Here is an 18,410-nt window from a genome sequence, read left to right on the forward strand (position 1 = left end):
CCTTTCTGGTGTATATAGTATTCAGATTAAAGTATATAATAAAACTAGTTAATAAGTGATCTTATAAATGAAAACTTTCGGGTTGGGGATGTGGCTCAGCAGTAGAGCACTTGCCTAGCATGTTCAGGCCCTGGGTTCAATCCTCAGCACCACATAAAAAATAATAAAGATATTTTGTCCAACTACAACTAAAAAATAAATATTAAGAAAAAAGAAATGAAAACTTTTCTATGTTAGAAAAGAAAACTTTCTATGTTTTGAGTCACCCCCCCACACCCTTATCAAAGATGACATTCGGCATTTGTTTTTTAGGGATTGGCTAACTTCACTTAGCATAATCTGCTCTAATGCCATCTATTTCCTTGCAAATGCCATGATTTTGTTAATTTTTAGTGCTGAGTAATATTCCATTGTGTATAAATGCCACATTTTTTTATCTATTCATCTATTGAAGGGCATCTAGGTTGGTTCCACAGTCTAGCTATTGTGAATTGTGCTACTATGAATATTGATGTAGCTGTGTCCCTATAGTATGCTCTTTCTAGGTCTTTTAGGTATATTCCAAGAAGGGGAATAGCTGAGTCAAATGGTGGTTCCATTCCCAGCTTTCAAAGGAATCTCCATCCTGCTTTCCAAATTGGCTGCACCAATTTGCAGTCCCACCAGCAATGTACAAGTGTGCCTTTTTCCCCACATCCTTGCCAGCACTTGTTGTTGTTTGACTTCATAATGGCTGCCATTCTTACTGGAGGGAGATGGTATCTTAGAGTGGTTTTAATTTGCATTTCTCTGATTGCTAGAGATGGTGAGCATTTTTTCGTGTAATTGTTGATTGATTTTATATCCTCCTCTGAGAAGTGTCGGTTCAGATCCTTGGCCCCTTTGTTGATTGGGTTATTTGTTTTCTTGTTTAATTTTTGAGTTCTTTGTATACTCTGGAGATTAGAGCTCTATCTGAAGTGTGAAGGGTAAAAATTTGTTCCCAGGATGTAGGCTCCCTGTTTACCTCACTTATTATTTCTCTTGCTGAAAAAAAACTTTTTCATTTGAATACATCCCATTTGTTGATTCTTGATTTTAACTCTTGTGCTATAGGTGTCCTATTAAGGAATTTAAAGAAGATTACCACTAAACAGGGAAGAGAGGTGGGAGGGAGAAGGGGAATTGCACGGAAAATGGAAGGAGACCCTCATTGTTATATAAAATTGCATATATGATGGTGTGAGGGGGAAGAAATAAAAGAAAAATGTGTCACAGTAGATTGGGTGTAGAGAGGTGAGGGGAGGGGAGGGGAGGGGAGGGGGGATAGGGAGGGCAGCACAATACAACAGACACTAGTATTTCTCTACGTATAAACGTGGCTGTATAACCAATGTGATCCTGCAATCTGTACACATGGAAAAATAAGAATTTATACCCCATTTGAATCAAATGTATGATATGTCAAGATCATTGTATTGTCTTGAGCAACTAATTAAAAAAACAAAGAAAAGGGGATTATGGGTGATTTCTCTTTCCCAAATTTTCTTTAACATTGTTGAGCTTACATTATAAAATTAAAATTTTCATATTTTTTATAATTTATCACAAAGTATAATTATTTCATTCTGTTTAATAGTTCCTAAAAAAGTTTTGCACGTCAGAATCAATAATCTTAGTTTTATCAAATTTATTATTTAAAGGAAGAAATGCGTTTTTTTTCATTTCTGTTCTAAAATATGTGACTTTTATGTTGTCTTAACATTTTATCTCTAGGGCGTCATTATGGAGCAGTAACTTGTGAAGGCTGCAAAGGATTTTTTAAAAGAAGCATCCGAAAAAATTTAGTATATTCATGTCGAGGATCAAAGGACTGTATTATCAATAAACACCATCGAAACCGCTGTCAATACTGCAGGTTACAGAGATGTATTGCGTTTGGAATGAAACAAGACTGTATGTATTAGCTTTAAAGGAGAAAATACTTTTTAAGAATTCCAGCAAACTAGAATTATATTCAAATTAACATTAAAAATGTCAAATATATATACTTTCTCATTTCAGTTTTCCAACTAAGAATATAAGAATATGTACATATGTGTATTATTCAACAAACATTTTTTGACTGTTAATATATCTAGTATATATTTGTAATTTGAAGTTGGCACCCAAAAAAATATGACTAACTGGATTCGAGTTTACTTTTTTTTTTTCCCCTAACAGTGCCTGGGGATCAGACCCAAAACCTCACATGTGCTAGGCAAGCACTTTACCTCTCTAAGCTATAAACCCCAGTTTGCTTTTTGATTAAACTACTAAAAAGTGACTTAATAAGATAATGATAATGGCTAATAAAAGCTCTCAGTATACAAATACTACACTTAGCATATATATTAATTTCCTCTCAGGGCAGTTCTCTACAGAAGATACTATTGTTATCCATTTTACATTTTACTAGACAGATGTTGAAAAACTTACCCAAGGTATACAATTAATAAGGAGCACAGCTTGGCTTTGAATGCTGGCAATTGTTTTTTAATTTTTTTGAATGCTGGCGATTTGCCAGAAAATGTACAGTTTACAACCATACTACTTTATCTATTAAGTAATACGAAATAAAATTCTTACAAGTATACTTAAGTGAATTTAATATATGTTACAGTATATATATTATAAATAAAGACCAGACAGTTGAAATATTTTTTTAAAAAAAAAAATCTCCTTGCCCTTAGCTTAAAAAAGATCTATCTTAGACTTTTCTGTGTTTATTAGTATAATTTTTAATTGGTCACATTTTATTTCATTTTTATTGTTTAAACTCATAGATACATGAGGGATTCCTAACTTTGTGTCAGTGAGCTTTTAAAAAATAAAAATTCCTCTATTTCTACCACAGGAGTGGAGGAGAGACAGAAAACTGAGAGATGCAACTGGCTTATTTTACAAATATGAAGCAATTTTTAAAAATTTGCTTGTATTTTAAGTATTGATGGTTATCTGTGGAATTCAGTGTGGTGGCCTTGACTTCCATTATTAGCAGGATTGTTGACCTAAGCTTACATTTATAATAGGCATGAGTTCTGTATTATGATATAATCAATCCATTTTTATAGCTGTTCAGTGTGAAAGAAAACCCATTGAAGTATCCCGAGAAAAATCTTCTAACTGTGCTGCTTCAACAGAGAAAATCTATATCCGAAAAGACCTTCGAAGCCCATTAGCTGCAACTCCAACTTTTGTAACAGATAGTGAAACTGCAAGGTATAGTGAAACAAACATTAAGTAGTTAGTCATTTGTTTTTCCCAGTGATACTGAAACATAAACTTATTTGTTACAGGTCAACAGGACTGTTGGATTCAGGAATGTTTGTGAATATTCATCAGTCTGGAATAAAAACTGAGTCAACTGTGCTGATGACACCAGATAAGGTGTGTTTAGGGCAATTTAAAGCTAAATTTTTAAAATATAATAATTCCTTTAAGAAAGGAAGGGAACTAACTTTTGTTTAATTACTGTCTGCACAGACACTGTGTTTTACTATTTGTCTTTGTATTAAGTGGTTATAACAATGTTGTATATTTAGTTTCTCTTACAAACAGGCCCAAAGGACTCAGATTGTAACTCAGAAGAGAGTATGCTATGCCCAGGCTTCAATCACCAGCACAAAAACTTGAGAATCTAGCTGTATACGTTGTTTCATGGAAGGAGAATATATGTGTCTTTAAGTTTTAGCTGAAAATTATAATACAACTGTTTACTCATATATAAGAAGGCTGTTTGGAGCTGTGGCTACAAGCATGGAGTACAGTCATATAGACTTGACTTCCTGTCCCGCCTCTGCTTTTTACTGCCTGATTTTAGAGGATCATTCTTTTGTTTATGATAGAGGGATGGTGATTCCTGTCTGACGGGGTTGTTATGAAGATTAAGTAAAATACACATGGAAGTAGTAGTCATGTAATTAATATTTATTAAATAATTATCTGCCTACTGATTAATTTGAGGAGAGCACAGAAATTGTTTGTTTTGCTATACATTCACCAAAATCAACTTCATTCACATAGAGAATCAATAGAACAAATGAAACAACAGAAACACAGTTATTATTTTAAGATTAAGAACAGTATGAGGGGTCTGGGGTTGTGGCTCAGTGGTAGAGCGCTCGCTTCACATGTGTGAGATCCTGGGTTTGATTCTCAGCACCACATAAAAATAAATAAGTGAAATAAAGGCATGTGTCCAATTAAAAAATAAATATTAAAAAAAAAAAAAGAACAGTATGAGGGGCTGGGATTGTGGCTCACCTACCATGTATGAGGCCCTGGGTTCCATCCATAGTACCACATAAAAATAAATAAATAAAATAAAGATATTGTGTCCAACCAGAACTAAAAAATAAATATTAAAAACAGTATGAATAAAAACCATAAAGCAAAGTACTAATTGAAAAAATATTATTAAAGGATCTTGCCAGTAGACCATAGAAGGAGGTTTGGAAGTCCTCTCATTAGGTTTGATGGGATAATTTGAGCATTAAAGAAAGAATGTAACAAGGGGCTGGGGTTGTGGTTCAGCAGTAGAGTGCTCATCTAGCATGTTCGAGGTACTGGGTTTGATCCTCAGCACCACACAAAAACAAATAAATGTATTATTTTCAACTACAACTAAGAAAACTTTTTTAAAATAATGTAACAAATTCAGATATCTAAAAATGTATTAATTGAAAATGATACGCAGGGGTTGGGGTCGTGGCTCAGTGGTAGAGCACTTGCCTAGCAAGTGTGAGGCACTTCGTTCAATCCTCAGCACCACATAAAAAAATAAATAAAGATATTGTGTCCATCTACAACTAAAAAAATATTTTAAAAGAAAATAATACTCAGGAAAATCTGTCGCCATTAGAAGTTGTTAAGGTATCAATTCATTGCTCTGAAAAATTGATGAAGAAAATGAAGCACTTCGTTATATTTACTAAGTGAAGAGTTAAGGGAAAAAATTGTTTCTAATGAAGTACAGCTAATGCATACAGGATATATTCTATAGTTGTTAGCAAACATAAAAAATGAAGTCAAATGAAGTGTTGTATAAGAAAAAGCCAACATCTTAACCCTGTATAAAGATTGTTCAACTCCAATAAAAAAAGAACATGGGATTGGGTGATTTTTTTTTTTTTTTTTGAAAAGGGAGTGTGGGGGTGTTTGAACCCAGAGGCTTAATCATGCCAGGCAAGCATTCATTTATCTTAGTGCACTTATAGCATTTTGTAATCTAGAACTGGACATTCAGATTTTAAAATAAATTGATGCCGATTTGTAGAATTTTAATACAATTTTTTTTTTTTTTAGGCTGAATCATGTCAGGGAGATTTAAGTACATTGGCCAGTGTGGTTACCTCATTAGCAAATCTTGGAAAAACTAAAGATCTTTCTCAAAATAGTAATGAAATATCTATGATGGAAAGTTTAGGCAATGGTGATTCATCTTTGTGTGAATTTCAAGAAACACAGAGCAATGGTGATGTTTCAAGGTAAGGTTTATCTTAATAAGTGTCTTTTTAAATGTTTTAGCATTTACTGGTATATATTTGTTTTAAACACTGTTGATTAAAGTTTCAGGAAATGTGTATTTATTTCTATTAGACTTAGAAAATTTAAAGTGTAGTAAGTTTTAACCGAAAAACTGCATTTAATATAAAATGTTGAGCAAATTACATTCTAAATAATAAGCAATAAGTGAATAAGATTAGAATGTATTCGTAAAATTTAGGAATATTTTCCCTCTTGAGTGGTAATTTGCATCTGATACTTTAATTGCTAGATTTTATCTTCTGTTTATGTAAGCACAAAATATTTTCTTTCTAAACAGTCTTATTCCACATACAATAATTTTTAGTGATAAAAATAAATGTAAAGACACCCAGTTGAATGAACTACACTTGAGGAAAATAATGCAGAATTCTGTTTTTTATTCTGTTAGTGTTAACACTCAGGATTTAGAAACCAAATTTCTTCAAACTTTTCTTGTAGTTCTGTCACCTAAAATATTAAATATTGTTCTGGGCTGTAGCACAGTGGTAAAGCACTTGCCTAGCATGCCCAAGACCCTGGGTTCAAACATTAGCACCAGAAAATAAGTAAAATAAAATATTGATAAACTGCAATTGAATCACAATAAGTACTTTATTTAAAATGAGATTTTAAGGAGCTCTAGAAGGCATATCATTGAAAAATATGGGGTGTTACTTTGAATAATTATTTGCTAATAGTTAATTATTCTTATTTCAAATGCTTAACAGTTTTTACATTTACCTATGTAACCACAGATTTTAAATTCTCTGAATTTGTAAGTCCCAACTCTGTAAATAGAGCACAAGAATTCCCCCCCTAAGATTTTTTTTAGAAGAAACTTAATTCCTTGATATTACATTAATCTGATAATATAGTGTTTCATACCTTACGTATGAAGTTTAATTTGTTGAGTTTGAAGAGAATCATACAAGTCATTAAAATAAACTGTTGATATAGCAGATATCTATTTTCTAAAGTTGTGGAGGTTGTTTTGTTTTGTTTTGTTTTGTTTTGTGGTGCTGGGGAATTAAACCTGGGACCTCATGCATAAAGGCAAGCACTGTACCACTTAACACCACATACCCAACCTATTTTCTAAAGAATATTTTAGGTCTTAAATCTTTGTGGGGAAGGGTGGGCCTCCTGCATGCTAAGCAAATGTTCTATCACTGAACCACTAGGCTTAGGTCACAATTCCAGAATTTTCTGTAGAATTTTTATTTTACTCTTGGAGAAGATTAGTCAAGCTCACAGCTTCTGATGTCTCTTTTTAGGGCATTTGACACTCTTGCAAAAGCATTGAATCCTGGAGAGAGCACTGTAGAGGGAATGGAAGGAAGCGTACACCTAATTGCTGGAGATTCAAGCATAAATTACATCGAAAAAGAGGGGCCACTTCTCAGTGATTCTCATGTAGCTTTCAGGGTATTTCTATATGTTTTTAAATTTTCTTATTGTGTTATTTGATTCTGATGTTCCTTTCAAAAAATTCAAAATTTCAAAAATTTAAAAAAATGAAAGTGTGTTTGTTGTACTAAAAAATATCCCTGGTTAGAATTCCAAAACTAAAACTAATGTATACATCTGGCTAGAAAAGATGCTCAATAAAGCATCCTGTTATGATAGTAATTAGTGTGCTTAAGTCTTAAAAAGTTAGCTTTTACAGCTCTTTAACCATAATTGTTTTTTTATTTTGAAGTTAAAGCATTGGCTTTAATGATGTTTTAAGTGCACTGCTTTTTGTTCAATGCCTGGCTACTACTACTTTGGTGTAAATCAATAACTAAGAACCAGATATTCTGTGGTACTACAAAGAACTCCGTTTTTTTATCACTCTAATTAACTTTCAGTGCTGTTATAAGAAGGTATAAAATTTTAATTATATTAGATTTTTTTTAATGCTACTTAATTTTAAAAATTTTTTAGTTGTGGATGGACACAATACCTTTATTTTATTTATTTGTTATTACATGGTGCTGGGGATTGAACCAAGTGCCTCACATGTGCTAGACAAGAGCTCCACCACTGAGCTTCAACCCCAGCCCTAGCTTTTGGTTTTTAACCATTTTGGAGGAGACACATTTATTTTTTTGCCCTAAATATATTCTTCAGAATGGAAACTATACACATAGAATACTAGAAACAATATGTGTAGTATACTAAAAAGTCACTTTTTAGTATTTGTTTTGTTTTCAAATGTTATTTGTTCCAGAGTTATAAAAATGCTCACTATTGAGACCTCACTTTAAGAACCTATTATTTGGTGCTCCATCTTAACCACTCTGTATCTCTGCCAGCTGTGGCTGATGTTAGCAAGGTGTATGTAAAGTGATTGAATATACACGGGAGGTTTTCCTTAGCAATCAATGCAGGGCCTAACTATTCTGTAATGCCTAAGGGTGATTGCTCATAATTTTATGGTAGATTATAACAAATTTCTTAGGAAAACTTGCACAGTTATCATTATAAATAAGTGTATTACCAGTAGAAATAATGAACAGAAAATAAATACAACATTAGCCAAAACTGTGTATGATAATGTCTTTTTGTAAAATTCAGTTTATAGAAACAGCTAGAGAAAACGCATTGTGACTTTAATAATGGCAGATTTTTTGCTATAATTTAATATAGTAAAATATATTAGTGAAGCCAATTTTCATATAAAAACTTACATGGAAAAACTCAAAATGTTTTATCTGTACTATGCATGGCATTTTAAAAATATTTATTTTTTAGTGGACACAGTATCTTTATTTTATATTTATGTGGTGCTGAGGATCAAACTCAAGTGCCTCAGGAATGCTAGGCAAGCATTCTACCACTGAGCCACAACCCCAGCCCCTATACAGGGCAATTTATTATGAATAATTAGTGTTATCTGCCGGGCAACGTGGTGTACACCTATAATCCCAGCAGCTTGGGAGGCTGAGGCAGGAGGTTTGGGAGTTCAAAGCCAGCCTCAGCAAAGCAAGGCACTAAGCAACTCAGTGAGACCCTGTCTTTAAATAAAATACAAAATATGGCTGGGGCTGGGGTTCAGTGGTAGAGTGCCTCAAGTTTAATCCTCAGTTACCAACCTTCCAAAATTAGTATCATCCTAAAAAATTATGCTAGGTATAAACAAGGGTGGAGCAAGGCAGATTTTGATTATTTTTTCTCAGTGTTGTTTTTATTCTAAATAGAAGATATTCTTTTGTTGGTTTTATTTTCTGCTCTTCTACTTAAATGGAAAGAAGGACATAATGAGACAAATGCAGGAAGAGGACCCAATTTGAGGAAAAAGGACAAAGGACTTGTTTAGAAAGAAGTTGTTCAACTTTTTTGTCTTTGATGTTGGTCCTCAAGATTTTTGCTTCCTTGAAATAAGAGTTTTAAATAGATGAATTGGAAAAACTAGAACTTTGTTTTTCTTTCTGGAATTGGCTTTTTTCCATTCTATCTTTGACTGTTATACCCCGTGTGTCCTCAGAGTTAGCACTGTGAAGCTTCTTTGCTGCTGAAAAGGACAGCTTGTTTTGATTATTATTTACAGTTCTATTATGTCGAGAGTTTTATGTTTCCTTGATTTCTCTTAGTTCCTAGAGCCAGGTCATTTCATGGTTGGTTCTCTCATTGAAATTTACTGGTCATGACTTGAAGACTGATATCTGTAATGAGATAGCTCAGTTCTCTTATTTGCTAGGCTAAATTGTAGCATGTTCTTCAATTTTTTTACAGCACATTTTCACATACATTTCTTCCCTTAAGTCTCACTACAGTCTTCTGGGGACATTTGAATTTTTATTCTCACTTTGTAGATGAAGAAAGATATTAAGAAATTTTTCAGTGTCTTTTTCAAAATGACTACATAGTCAAGAAAAATAGTCTAATAATAGAAATAGAATAATAAATAGAAAAATAGAATAATAGAAAAGTAGTCTGATGAAACTGGAACTTAAATATAGGATGATAATAATGTATAACAGTTTTATTAAGCTAGAGTCTTGGCTATGATTTCATATACCTATTTCACTTGATTGTGAAAATTTTTTAATTCTTTTTTTAATCAATTTATTGATTTTTAAAATAATAAATGACAGCAGAATGCATTACAATTCTTGTTATACATATAGAACACAATTTTTGTGAAAATTTCTTTTAAGAATAGTCAATATAGATAGTATTTCCATTTTAGAAATCAACTTATGAGACAGAAGATGATTTCCAAAACTTTTCTTCTTTTGTTTGAGTTATCTTAATATTAGAATCACAGTGTTTTTAGTAACCAGTGTTTGCATCTTAGAATTCCTTGTCATTCTCCCCATGCCTTATTCCTATCCATACCATAACTGAAATTTAACCTTTCTGGTATTTTTGAGTTTGTCCCTTTCTGCTTATTCCTGTTACCATATTTTAGACCTTTTAAAATCTCCAGCTTGAACTATTAACAGTAATATCGTTTCCAGTCTGTCTTCTTCATCTTGTCCTGTGCATTAGAATGATACTTGCTTAAAAAAAAAAATCAATCTAATAATGCCACTTGGCTATTTGTAAGCCTTGAGCTGAGAATGTAGCTCAGTGGTAGAACCTCCACTTAGCATGTGCGAGGTCTTGGGTTTGATCCCTGGACTGCCTTTTTTTTTTCTTTTTTTTTTTTTTGGTACCTGGGATCAAACCCAGGGTTACTTAACCACTGAGCCCAAGCCCTTTAAGTTTTATTTTGAGACAAGGTCTCACTAAATCCTTAGGGCCTCACTGAGTTCCTCAAGTTGCTCACAAACTTGCAATTTTTCTGCCTCAGCATCTCAAATCACTGTGATTATACTGCATCCAGTGCCAATTTTTTAATTAAACCAGATATAGTGGCACACACCTGTAATCCCAGCACTGTGGGAGGCTGAGGCAGGAGATCTTCAAGTTTGAGACCACCCTTGGCAACTTATCAGACCCCATCTCAAGATTTAAAAACATCTGGTGATACAGTTCAGTGGTAAAGCCTTGACCTGGCATGTGCAAGGTTCTGTGTTCAATTCCGACTACAAAAAAAAAAAAATAATAAATTAATAAAAAAATTAGTAAAACTTTCAGTAGCTTCTCTTACCCATATGGAACTAAGTTCATTTTAGGGTCCTCCACGTTCTGATCCAACTGCCCATTATTTCTCACAGGTGTATCATTTCCTAGCTTAGCCATTTTCATTGTATTCCTCTACTGAAACAGAAGCACAGGGATGCTTTCTGTAAATGGTTTTCAGATAAACAATCTACATAGTCATATAAATAATTAATAAAGAGTTAAAAGTTAGAATCTATACCCTAACTAAAGTATCGTAAAGCCTACATCATGTATATTATTAGCAGAATTCCATACAGAAATAGTGTTAGAAGGATAATTGCAAAGGCAAGTGATAACCTCTAAAATAGATTGGTCAAGTTTAGGTCTTGTCTATATCCCTTAAAAAATCAGTTCAATTTATTAATTTTCTATAGTTTAGAAAATGTGTATCATTCTGTTTATAAAAATAAAGATCCACAGACATTTTGGGGAAGCTTTAACAGCTTTGTAGTAGAAACTTCTATAAGAAAATGTTGTTTCTTCATCCACATTAACTTTCTGATCATAACAGTAGAGGCATATTAAAGTCTATAAAAGACAAATCATAAAACATTTCCTCTTTTTCCAAAATAATATAGCATGATAGTTGTTTTTTTTTTTAATGATGAGCTTCTTTAGTGTATATTGCAAATTATTTCAACTTTTGTGATTAAAACATGGGAAAGTTTTACATTATCACCACTGTTGTGGGAATTAAAGCCATTGTACCTAGTTTTTACATGTTGCAAGTATTTTATTTATTTAAAGGCCATTTAAAACTATTTAGTAAAGGGTATTTTTTTTATTGTTTTGCTTTTTACTCATTCCTCCCCCATAAAACTAGAAATGTTTGGTAATTCCCCAAAATTTTCAGGCTTTTTTTCCCCTACTCACCTTGAGAAATTCTGAAAAGGTATGATAGTTCTCAATTTTTAAATATATATGTTCATGTGTAGAGACAGTTGTATCTTAAATGTTTAAGATGTTTAAGTTTGCTTGACATGTTAAGAATTGTCTCATCAGGCGCAATGGCTCACGCCCGTAATCCCAGCAGCTAAGGAGGCTGAGGCAGGAGGAATGAGAGTTCAAAGCCGGCCTCAGCAACACTGAGGTGCTAAGCAATTCAGTGAGACCCCATCTCTAAATAAAATACAAAATAGGGCTGGGGATGTGGCATGGTGGTCAAGTGCCCCTCCCAACCAAAAAAAAATTGTCTCAGTTGTATTTTGTTTCACTGCCTCAGTAAACATTATAAAACATTTCAAATTTTTTCTTCTTAAGTCTGAGCATGTAGCTCAGTGGTAGAGCATGTGCTTTACATTTTTATCTAGCATTTCTAGAGAATTTTTACATCATTTTGATGTAAACTTTGATGTTTATCATCATAAGTATCTTGGAGAACTTGGTAAAAGCTATACATACATTCCCCAGAAAAATACATTTGTGCACATCTACTTACCCCACCTCAGAGTTAGTCACTATTTCCTGTGTACTGTGCTTTCCTTAGTCCTTTCTATATACATATATATATATATATATGAACACTTAAATATACTCTGTATTATAAGTCAGATCATCAACATTCTGTTTTGTAATTTTTTCACTTAGATGTCTGCAAGATATTTTTTCTGGTTTTTGCATCTCAGTTTATATTTTTTAATACCTACAAGGTATTCTGTTCTGTAATATGAATTATTCTTTTCCCTTGAGGAAATTTGGGGTTGTTGCCAGCATTTAGTTTCACCATTAGAAGTAGAGCTACAGAGAATATCTTTAGTTGGTCTTCAACTCCTGGGCTTATTTGATCCTTCTTCCTAAGCCTTCTGAGTAACTGCAACTAGATGCCTGTGATATGTGCTTTTGTGTGTGTGTGTGAGCATGAATTTTTCTGGAATAGAAATACAGACTGAGTATCCTTTATCTGAAATGCTTGGACCCAGAGTGTTTCAAATTTTGGCAATTTTTTTGGATTTTGGAATATTGACAGAGACCTTACTAGTTGTTCATTCCTAATATGAAAATCCACAGTGCTCCAAAATCCAGAAATTTTTGAGCTATGAAGTGTTTCAGATTTCTGATTTTTGGATTAAGATTACTTATGACCCATATTGGAGGCAGAATAATTTTTTTAGTACTTTTTTATTTATTACTTTTTTTTTATGGTGATACTGGGATTCAAACTCAGAACGTCAGGTATGCCAGGCTAGTGCTCTACCACTGAGTGACATCTCCAGACCCCCTTTTTAAATAAGACTTTACAAAGATCCTGAGCTTTTTGAAAAATTGAAGGAATGGCAGTGTTGAGCCCAAATTTTCATGTTTTATTTATGCTGGATTCAAGACACTGAATTGCCGTTTGTCTGGGAGTATGCTCTCCCCATTTGGCACCGGTATTTCTGCTTTACTTGTTACCTTTCCTACCTCTGTAAGCATTTGAATGTATTAACCCTGTAGTCTAAATGAAACAGGATTGCACCTGAATTTGTTGTGTACTATTGTTAGGAGGGAAGGAGGGAGAAAAAACGCATTGATGAACCAAGATAGGAAGTAACTTAAAAACACAACCAAATAATACCGTGGTTGATATTTATTAAGTTAGATTCTGCTTTTCTGAATATTGCTTTGATAGAAACTGTGATCTCATTTATAAACCCTTTTGTTAACTTAAAATCCAGTAACTTGGAAAACTTCAAGATTTTTATGAGCATATTAGATTCATATTGATGTGTTCTGTTTACATTCAAATTTTTCAAAGAAATGATAATTTAGAACTTTCAGTCATAAGATAATTTACCTAAATCCCTGTTCATACTAGCTCACCATGCCTTCTCCTATGCCTGAGTACCTGAATGTGCACTACATTGGGGAGTCTGCCTCCAGACTGCTGTTCTTATCAATGCACTGGGCACTTTCGATTCCTTCTTTCCAGGCACTAGGGTGAGTGTTTTGAAGTCCTTGAGTATAAATGTGATTTTGTAGCACAAATGTACATTAAGCAAAAAACTTTTATTTTGGGAGAATTTGCATTAAAGGAATAAAAACGTGTAACATTGTGACTTTTAAATTGTGTCATTTATATGACAAATTATGGCAGCTAACTAACAATTTCTCTATATTATTTTTATTTGGGAGAGTATCTATATTTCATAGTTTACTGACCAAGTTAACAACTTTAGTTGGAATATAATAAGTATTAGAGTTGATAGATCATGGCTGGCATTGATAATGGCCGCCTTTGATTGTGTCAAGGACAGTGCAGCTGTAGGATTGCCCCAGGTTGTTTCTCCTCCCACCATCACCCTTGCAGTATTCATTCCAGCCATGTTATTGGGAGCTAAAGTTTGCTTACAAAGGTTATGTTTAAAAATAGAGATAATTATTTTTCTAATTGTGTGGTTCAGTAGAAAAAGAGAAAGGATGAAAATGTAAACCCCATAGTACAATTACAGTGATTTAGAGAGTTGATCTTACCACTGAAGAGTACATCTGTATTCTAAACAGTTTACTTTCACATCCTTTCCATCTGTTTTTCCTTTTTTTAAAATGGATGTCTCTACCCATCCCGATAGACAGTATTTTGAGTGTAACTAAGAAACAACTGAAACATGACAGTAAAAGACATATTTGAAACTGTTATTACTAATCAGTGTCAGACATAGCTATCAGTGTATTCAATCATGAATTAAGTAGTACAATTACATAGGCTAAAAACCTGATTTAGAGTGATAACTATTAAAATGCTATTAGCTCCTTCTCTCAAAACACAGTATAAAATTTTACACAATATCAGTTTATTATTTCCTTCCCCACCACCCCCAGTACTGGGGATTGAACTCAGGGCTTCAGGCAGTAAACTGTACCCCACCCCTTTTTTCTTCAGGCAGGATCTCACTAAATTGCACCAAATCTCACTGTATACTTAATATTTTTAAAGTAATAAACTATCCTGACATTGTGACACACGTCTGTAATCCCAGCTACTCAACAGGCGAGGCAGCAGGATTGTAAATTTGAGGCCAGCCTAATCAATTTATGAGACCCTGTCTCTAAAGTAAAATAAAGAGCTGGGAATCTATTTCAGTGGTAGAGCAAGGTCCTTGTTTTCAATCCCTAGTACCTTAAAAAAAAAGCTTAGTTCGTTAAGATCATAACTGGTATACTTAGGCCAGAAAAACAACCTGGTATTTTATTGTAGTATGTCAACTAAGAAAGGAATTTGGGGTGTAATTTCAACTCCATGGATTAGTCATGACATCATTGATCTTCAGTGCTTCTTTTGAGTATGATTATCCTATTACAAATAATCCAGATATTGGGGGGCAGCCCGAAGTTTCTGGTTATAAAATAATTTTAGTGTGATTATCACATTTCCCTGAGAGGTCTTTTTTAAAAATCACTTTCAATGTAACAACCACAGGATTCTTTATGATTAGAAGAATTACTAAGATAGCAGTCAAGACCATTAGGTGGTACATAAACTCTTATATCTTATTGCCTGTCTAGATATAGATCTTATGCTGACTTAATCAGATGGATAAGGACTAGATACTAATGATGGAAGAGTATTATGTAGAAATAAAAACTTCTAAATCTAGGAACTGGCATGAGCTGCATTTTTATTGCTAGATACAGAAGTTGGCAAAAAAAACAACAACATAATTTTACAGAGAGAAACAGATAAGCAGTTTGTTATTTGATGACTTAGTGGAAGAGGATAGTAGCTTTAAAATTTTTTTAATTGTGTAGTTATTTGTATTTTCTAAAGATAATTTCTGAACTTAAAGGAATTCGGGGGTTTTTTTAGTTCTTTCTTCATAATTCAAGTGAAGCTCTACATAGTCATAGGACATTCTGTTGAAGGGCAATGGGGGCACTATGCCTGATTTGCCTGGAGTACGTATGGCAGTAGTCCTTTCCAGCTAGATTCTTTATATTATGTCACCAAAATTCCGAAACAAGAGGCTAGAGTTGTGGCTCAGAGGTAGAGCACTCACCTAGCATGCATGAAGCACTGGGTTTGATCCTCAGCACCACATAAAAATAAAATAAAGATTAAAAAAAAAATCTGAAAAACACTGTTTGCCACAGGAGACTATTAAGTAATTTAAGCAACCTTCCATGAAATGTTAATCCTGAAAGTTGAATCTTTTAAAATACCATAAACAATCTAATATACTGGTAACTTTGTGGGCTTATTGCCATATCATTGATTATTTTCCCCCAAGGACATGCCTTCAGTTGAAATAGATGGTGCCAGGGAAAGAATAATGTGATGAGTTATTTGTGTAGATTACAAATGGTGGGGTATAGGTGATTTAGTCAACTTAATGCTTTTCTGAAGTGCTGGGGATTAAACTCAGGGCCTTGTGCATGGTGGGCAAGTGCTTTACCAGTGAGCTACAATCCCAGCTCCAGTGCCTTTTTTTGATATCGTTATAACCTATATTGCTTTCTGAGTGCTTGAAGGTACCTTAACTTCATTTGCTACCCAGCTCCTTCTGCTTCTCGAAAGAAAGATGTTTTGGAAATAGGTAGTAGAATGTGACTACAATAGTCATTTGTTAATTTTTTTCCTAACAGGAAAAAACAAAAATAGAACCTAATAGCCAACATGCCCTTACCATCCCAAAGTATTAGCTTTAAATGAGGTGTCTCTACTGAGAAATTTTACTTTCGTAGTTTACCTGCTAATTTAGGTAAGAAATTATTACTTAAAAAAAAGGCGGGGGGCTGGGGATGTGGCTCAAGTGGTAGCGCGCTCGCCTGGCATGTGTGCAGCCCGGGTTCGATCCTCAGCACCACATACCAACAAAGATGTTGTGTCTGCCGAGAACTAAAAAAAATAAATATTAAAAATTCCCCCTCTCTCTCTCTCTCTCTCTCTCTCTCTCTCTCTCTCTCTCTCTCTCTCTCTCACTCTCTCTTAAAAAAAAAAAAAAAAAAGCATAGCCTTTAAACATCTGGGTTTAAATCCTGGTTCTAATTCCTCTGCAACTTACATGTTTTTGGACTGGGTTACTTAAATGAGACTAATTTCCCCCACCTCTAGATTAGGAGCAGACACTTGCTTATGAGTTATGCACTTATGTGAGATAATGAATGTAAATTTAATCCTCTGCCTGCTACAAAGTACAAAGTGGTCATTTTTCTTCATACTCTTAGGAACCTTTTTTAAAGAGGGTTCTGGTTCTTGTTTTTCTCTCCTAATGGAATGAACTTTTAAAAAAAAACACTTAAACAACATAACTAGCTAGAGTACCAGGGGTTTGGGGGGTTTTGTTTTGACTCCAAATGCAGACAGAAAGCTTTCTGTAATTGATTTCTATTATTAACTCTTTGACTTTTCCTTTGAAAACAAAATTACCTGGTAATTTATTCCTTAATCACCAGTTTTATCTTATTTCTTTAGTAACAATTTTGGTGTTTCTCATCTTCTGCAATGGTACTTATCAACATTTTCTCTGAGCCTTCCCAATATTGTCAGAGTACTTTTTTCCTTTTTTTTTTTTTTTTTTGTCATTCAGATATATTTCATGACAATAGTTAAATTAAACTAAATTATAAGTAGGAACAAGGCTAGAAATAAAGAATAACAAATATTCTCAACTTTGTGAAAATTGAACACAGTTTTAAATAATTCACTGTTGATATAATAAATCAAAGTTTTTTGTACAACATTACAGTCATTGATAAACATAATAAAAATTGGATCTACATCAAATTTATGTCTTGATTCCATATATTTTTAATTTTTATTCTTTTTAGTTATATGATAGTAGAAACCATTTTGATGTATTTATACAAGTTTGGAATATATCTTATTTTAATTAGGATCTGTCTTGTATATGTACACAATGGTGAGATTAACTGGTGTATTTATATATTCATACATGTTCAAGGTACTTTCTTATAAGGGGTATAGCACAGGCCACTTTTATTTATTTCCTTTCCTGTGTTCACCAGGTAATTACCTTGTTTAGCTGTTTCCTATTTAAAATTTAAGAATTAGAGGTCAAGGTGAAAACTGGTTCACTTTTAACATTTCCTCATGTTTAAAATAATACTGAAGTATAGAACTATCAAGTTAAGCCTCACTCTCCAGAGGTAACTAACCCCACTGTTAATAGTTTAATATCCTAGATTTTTTTCTGTGACACCTTTATTAAACAATCAGAACGCACATTTACATAACCTATTTTTTGCCTTGCTTTTTCACATATATTCTAGACTTCTTCCTATGTCAGGACATGTAATTTACCCTGTTTTTCTTAATGGCTACCCACTATTCCATTTTATGGGTTTATTATAAACTAACTTACCTGTATTTTGTTTGTAGACATTTAAGTTATTGCCAGTTTTCTTTGTTGTTATATCCAGTGCTATAATGCACATTTTTGCCTGTGTATTATTTCTATAAAATAGATTCTTACAAGAAGAATTGCTAGGTGTAAGAAAGTGGACATTAGTATCTTTTATCTTTCTCTTTGATTTTGCTTAAACTGAGATTGAAATTTAATCCTTTTCTATAAATTTTTTTAATGTTTATTTTTTAGTTTTCAGCAAACACAACATCTTTGTTTTGTATGTGGTGCTGAGGATCGAACTCGGGCCGCACACATGCCAAACGAGCGCGCTACCACTTGAGCCATATCCCCAGCCCTATATATTAATTTTTTAAATAGGGGTTTTCTTTGTATTTAAACTTTCAAACTTATTTTAATAGCCAATTTCTAGTGATATATAATCCTTCTGAAGTATTGACTGAGAAAGAGATCAACCTGGAGTGAAAA

The 18,410-nt window shown here is 33.3% G+C and overlaps 1 protein-coding gene across 5 annotated transcripts in view; it reads left to right on the forward strand.

Annotated features, from left to right (window-relative positions):
* The window catches only part of Nr2c1 (nuclear receptor subfamily 2 group C member 1), a 55,816-nt gene that overhangs the window by 24,807 nt on the left and 12,599 nt on the right, over nucleotides 1–18,410 (forward strand). For all 5 annotated transcript variants that reach the window (XM_078052988.1, XM_078052986.1, XM_040279927.2 and 2 more), the window contains 6 exons: nucleotides 1,756–1,935; nucleotides 3,093–3,240; nucleotides 3,318–3,408; nucleotides 5,326–5,507; nucleotides 6,822–6,972; nucleotides 13,436–13,557. In XM_078052988.1, coding sequence (XP_077909114.1) covers nucleotides 1,756–1,935; nucleotides 3,093–3,240; nucleotides 3,318–3,408; nucleotides 5,326–5,507; nucleotides 6,822–6,972; nucleotides 13,436–13,557 — 874 coding nt within the window. The remainder of the gene's footprint in view (nucleotides 1–1,755; nucleotides 1,936–3,092; nucleotides 3,241–3,317; nucleotides 3,409–5,325; nucleotides 5,508–6,821; nucleotides 6,973–13,435; nucleotides 13,558–18,410) is intronic.

The sequence above is a fragment of the Ictidomys tridecemlineatus genome, chromosome 6, assembly GCF_052094955.1.
Source record: "Ictidomys tridecemlineatus isolate mIctTri1 chromosome 6, mIctTri1.hap1, whole genome shotgun sequence".
NCBI classification, from domain to species: domain Eukaryota; kingdom Metazoa; phylum Chordata; class Mammalia; order Rodentia; family Sciuridae; genus Ictidomys; species Ictidomys tridecemlineatus.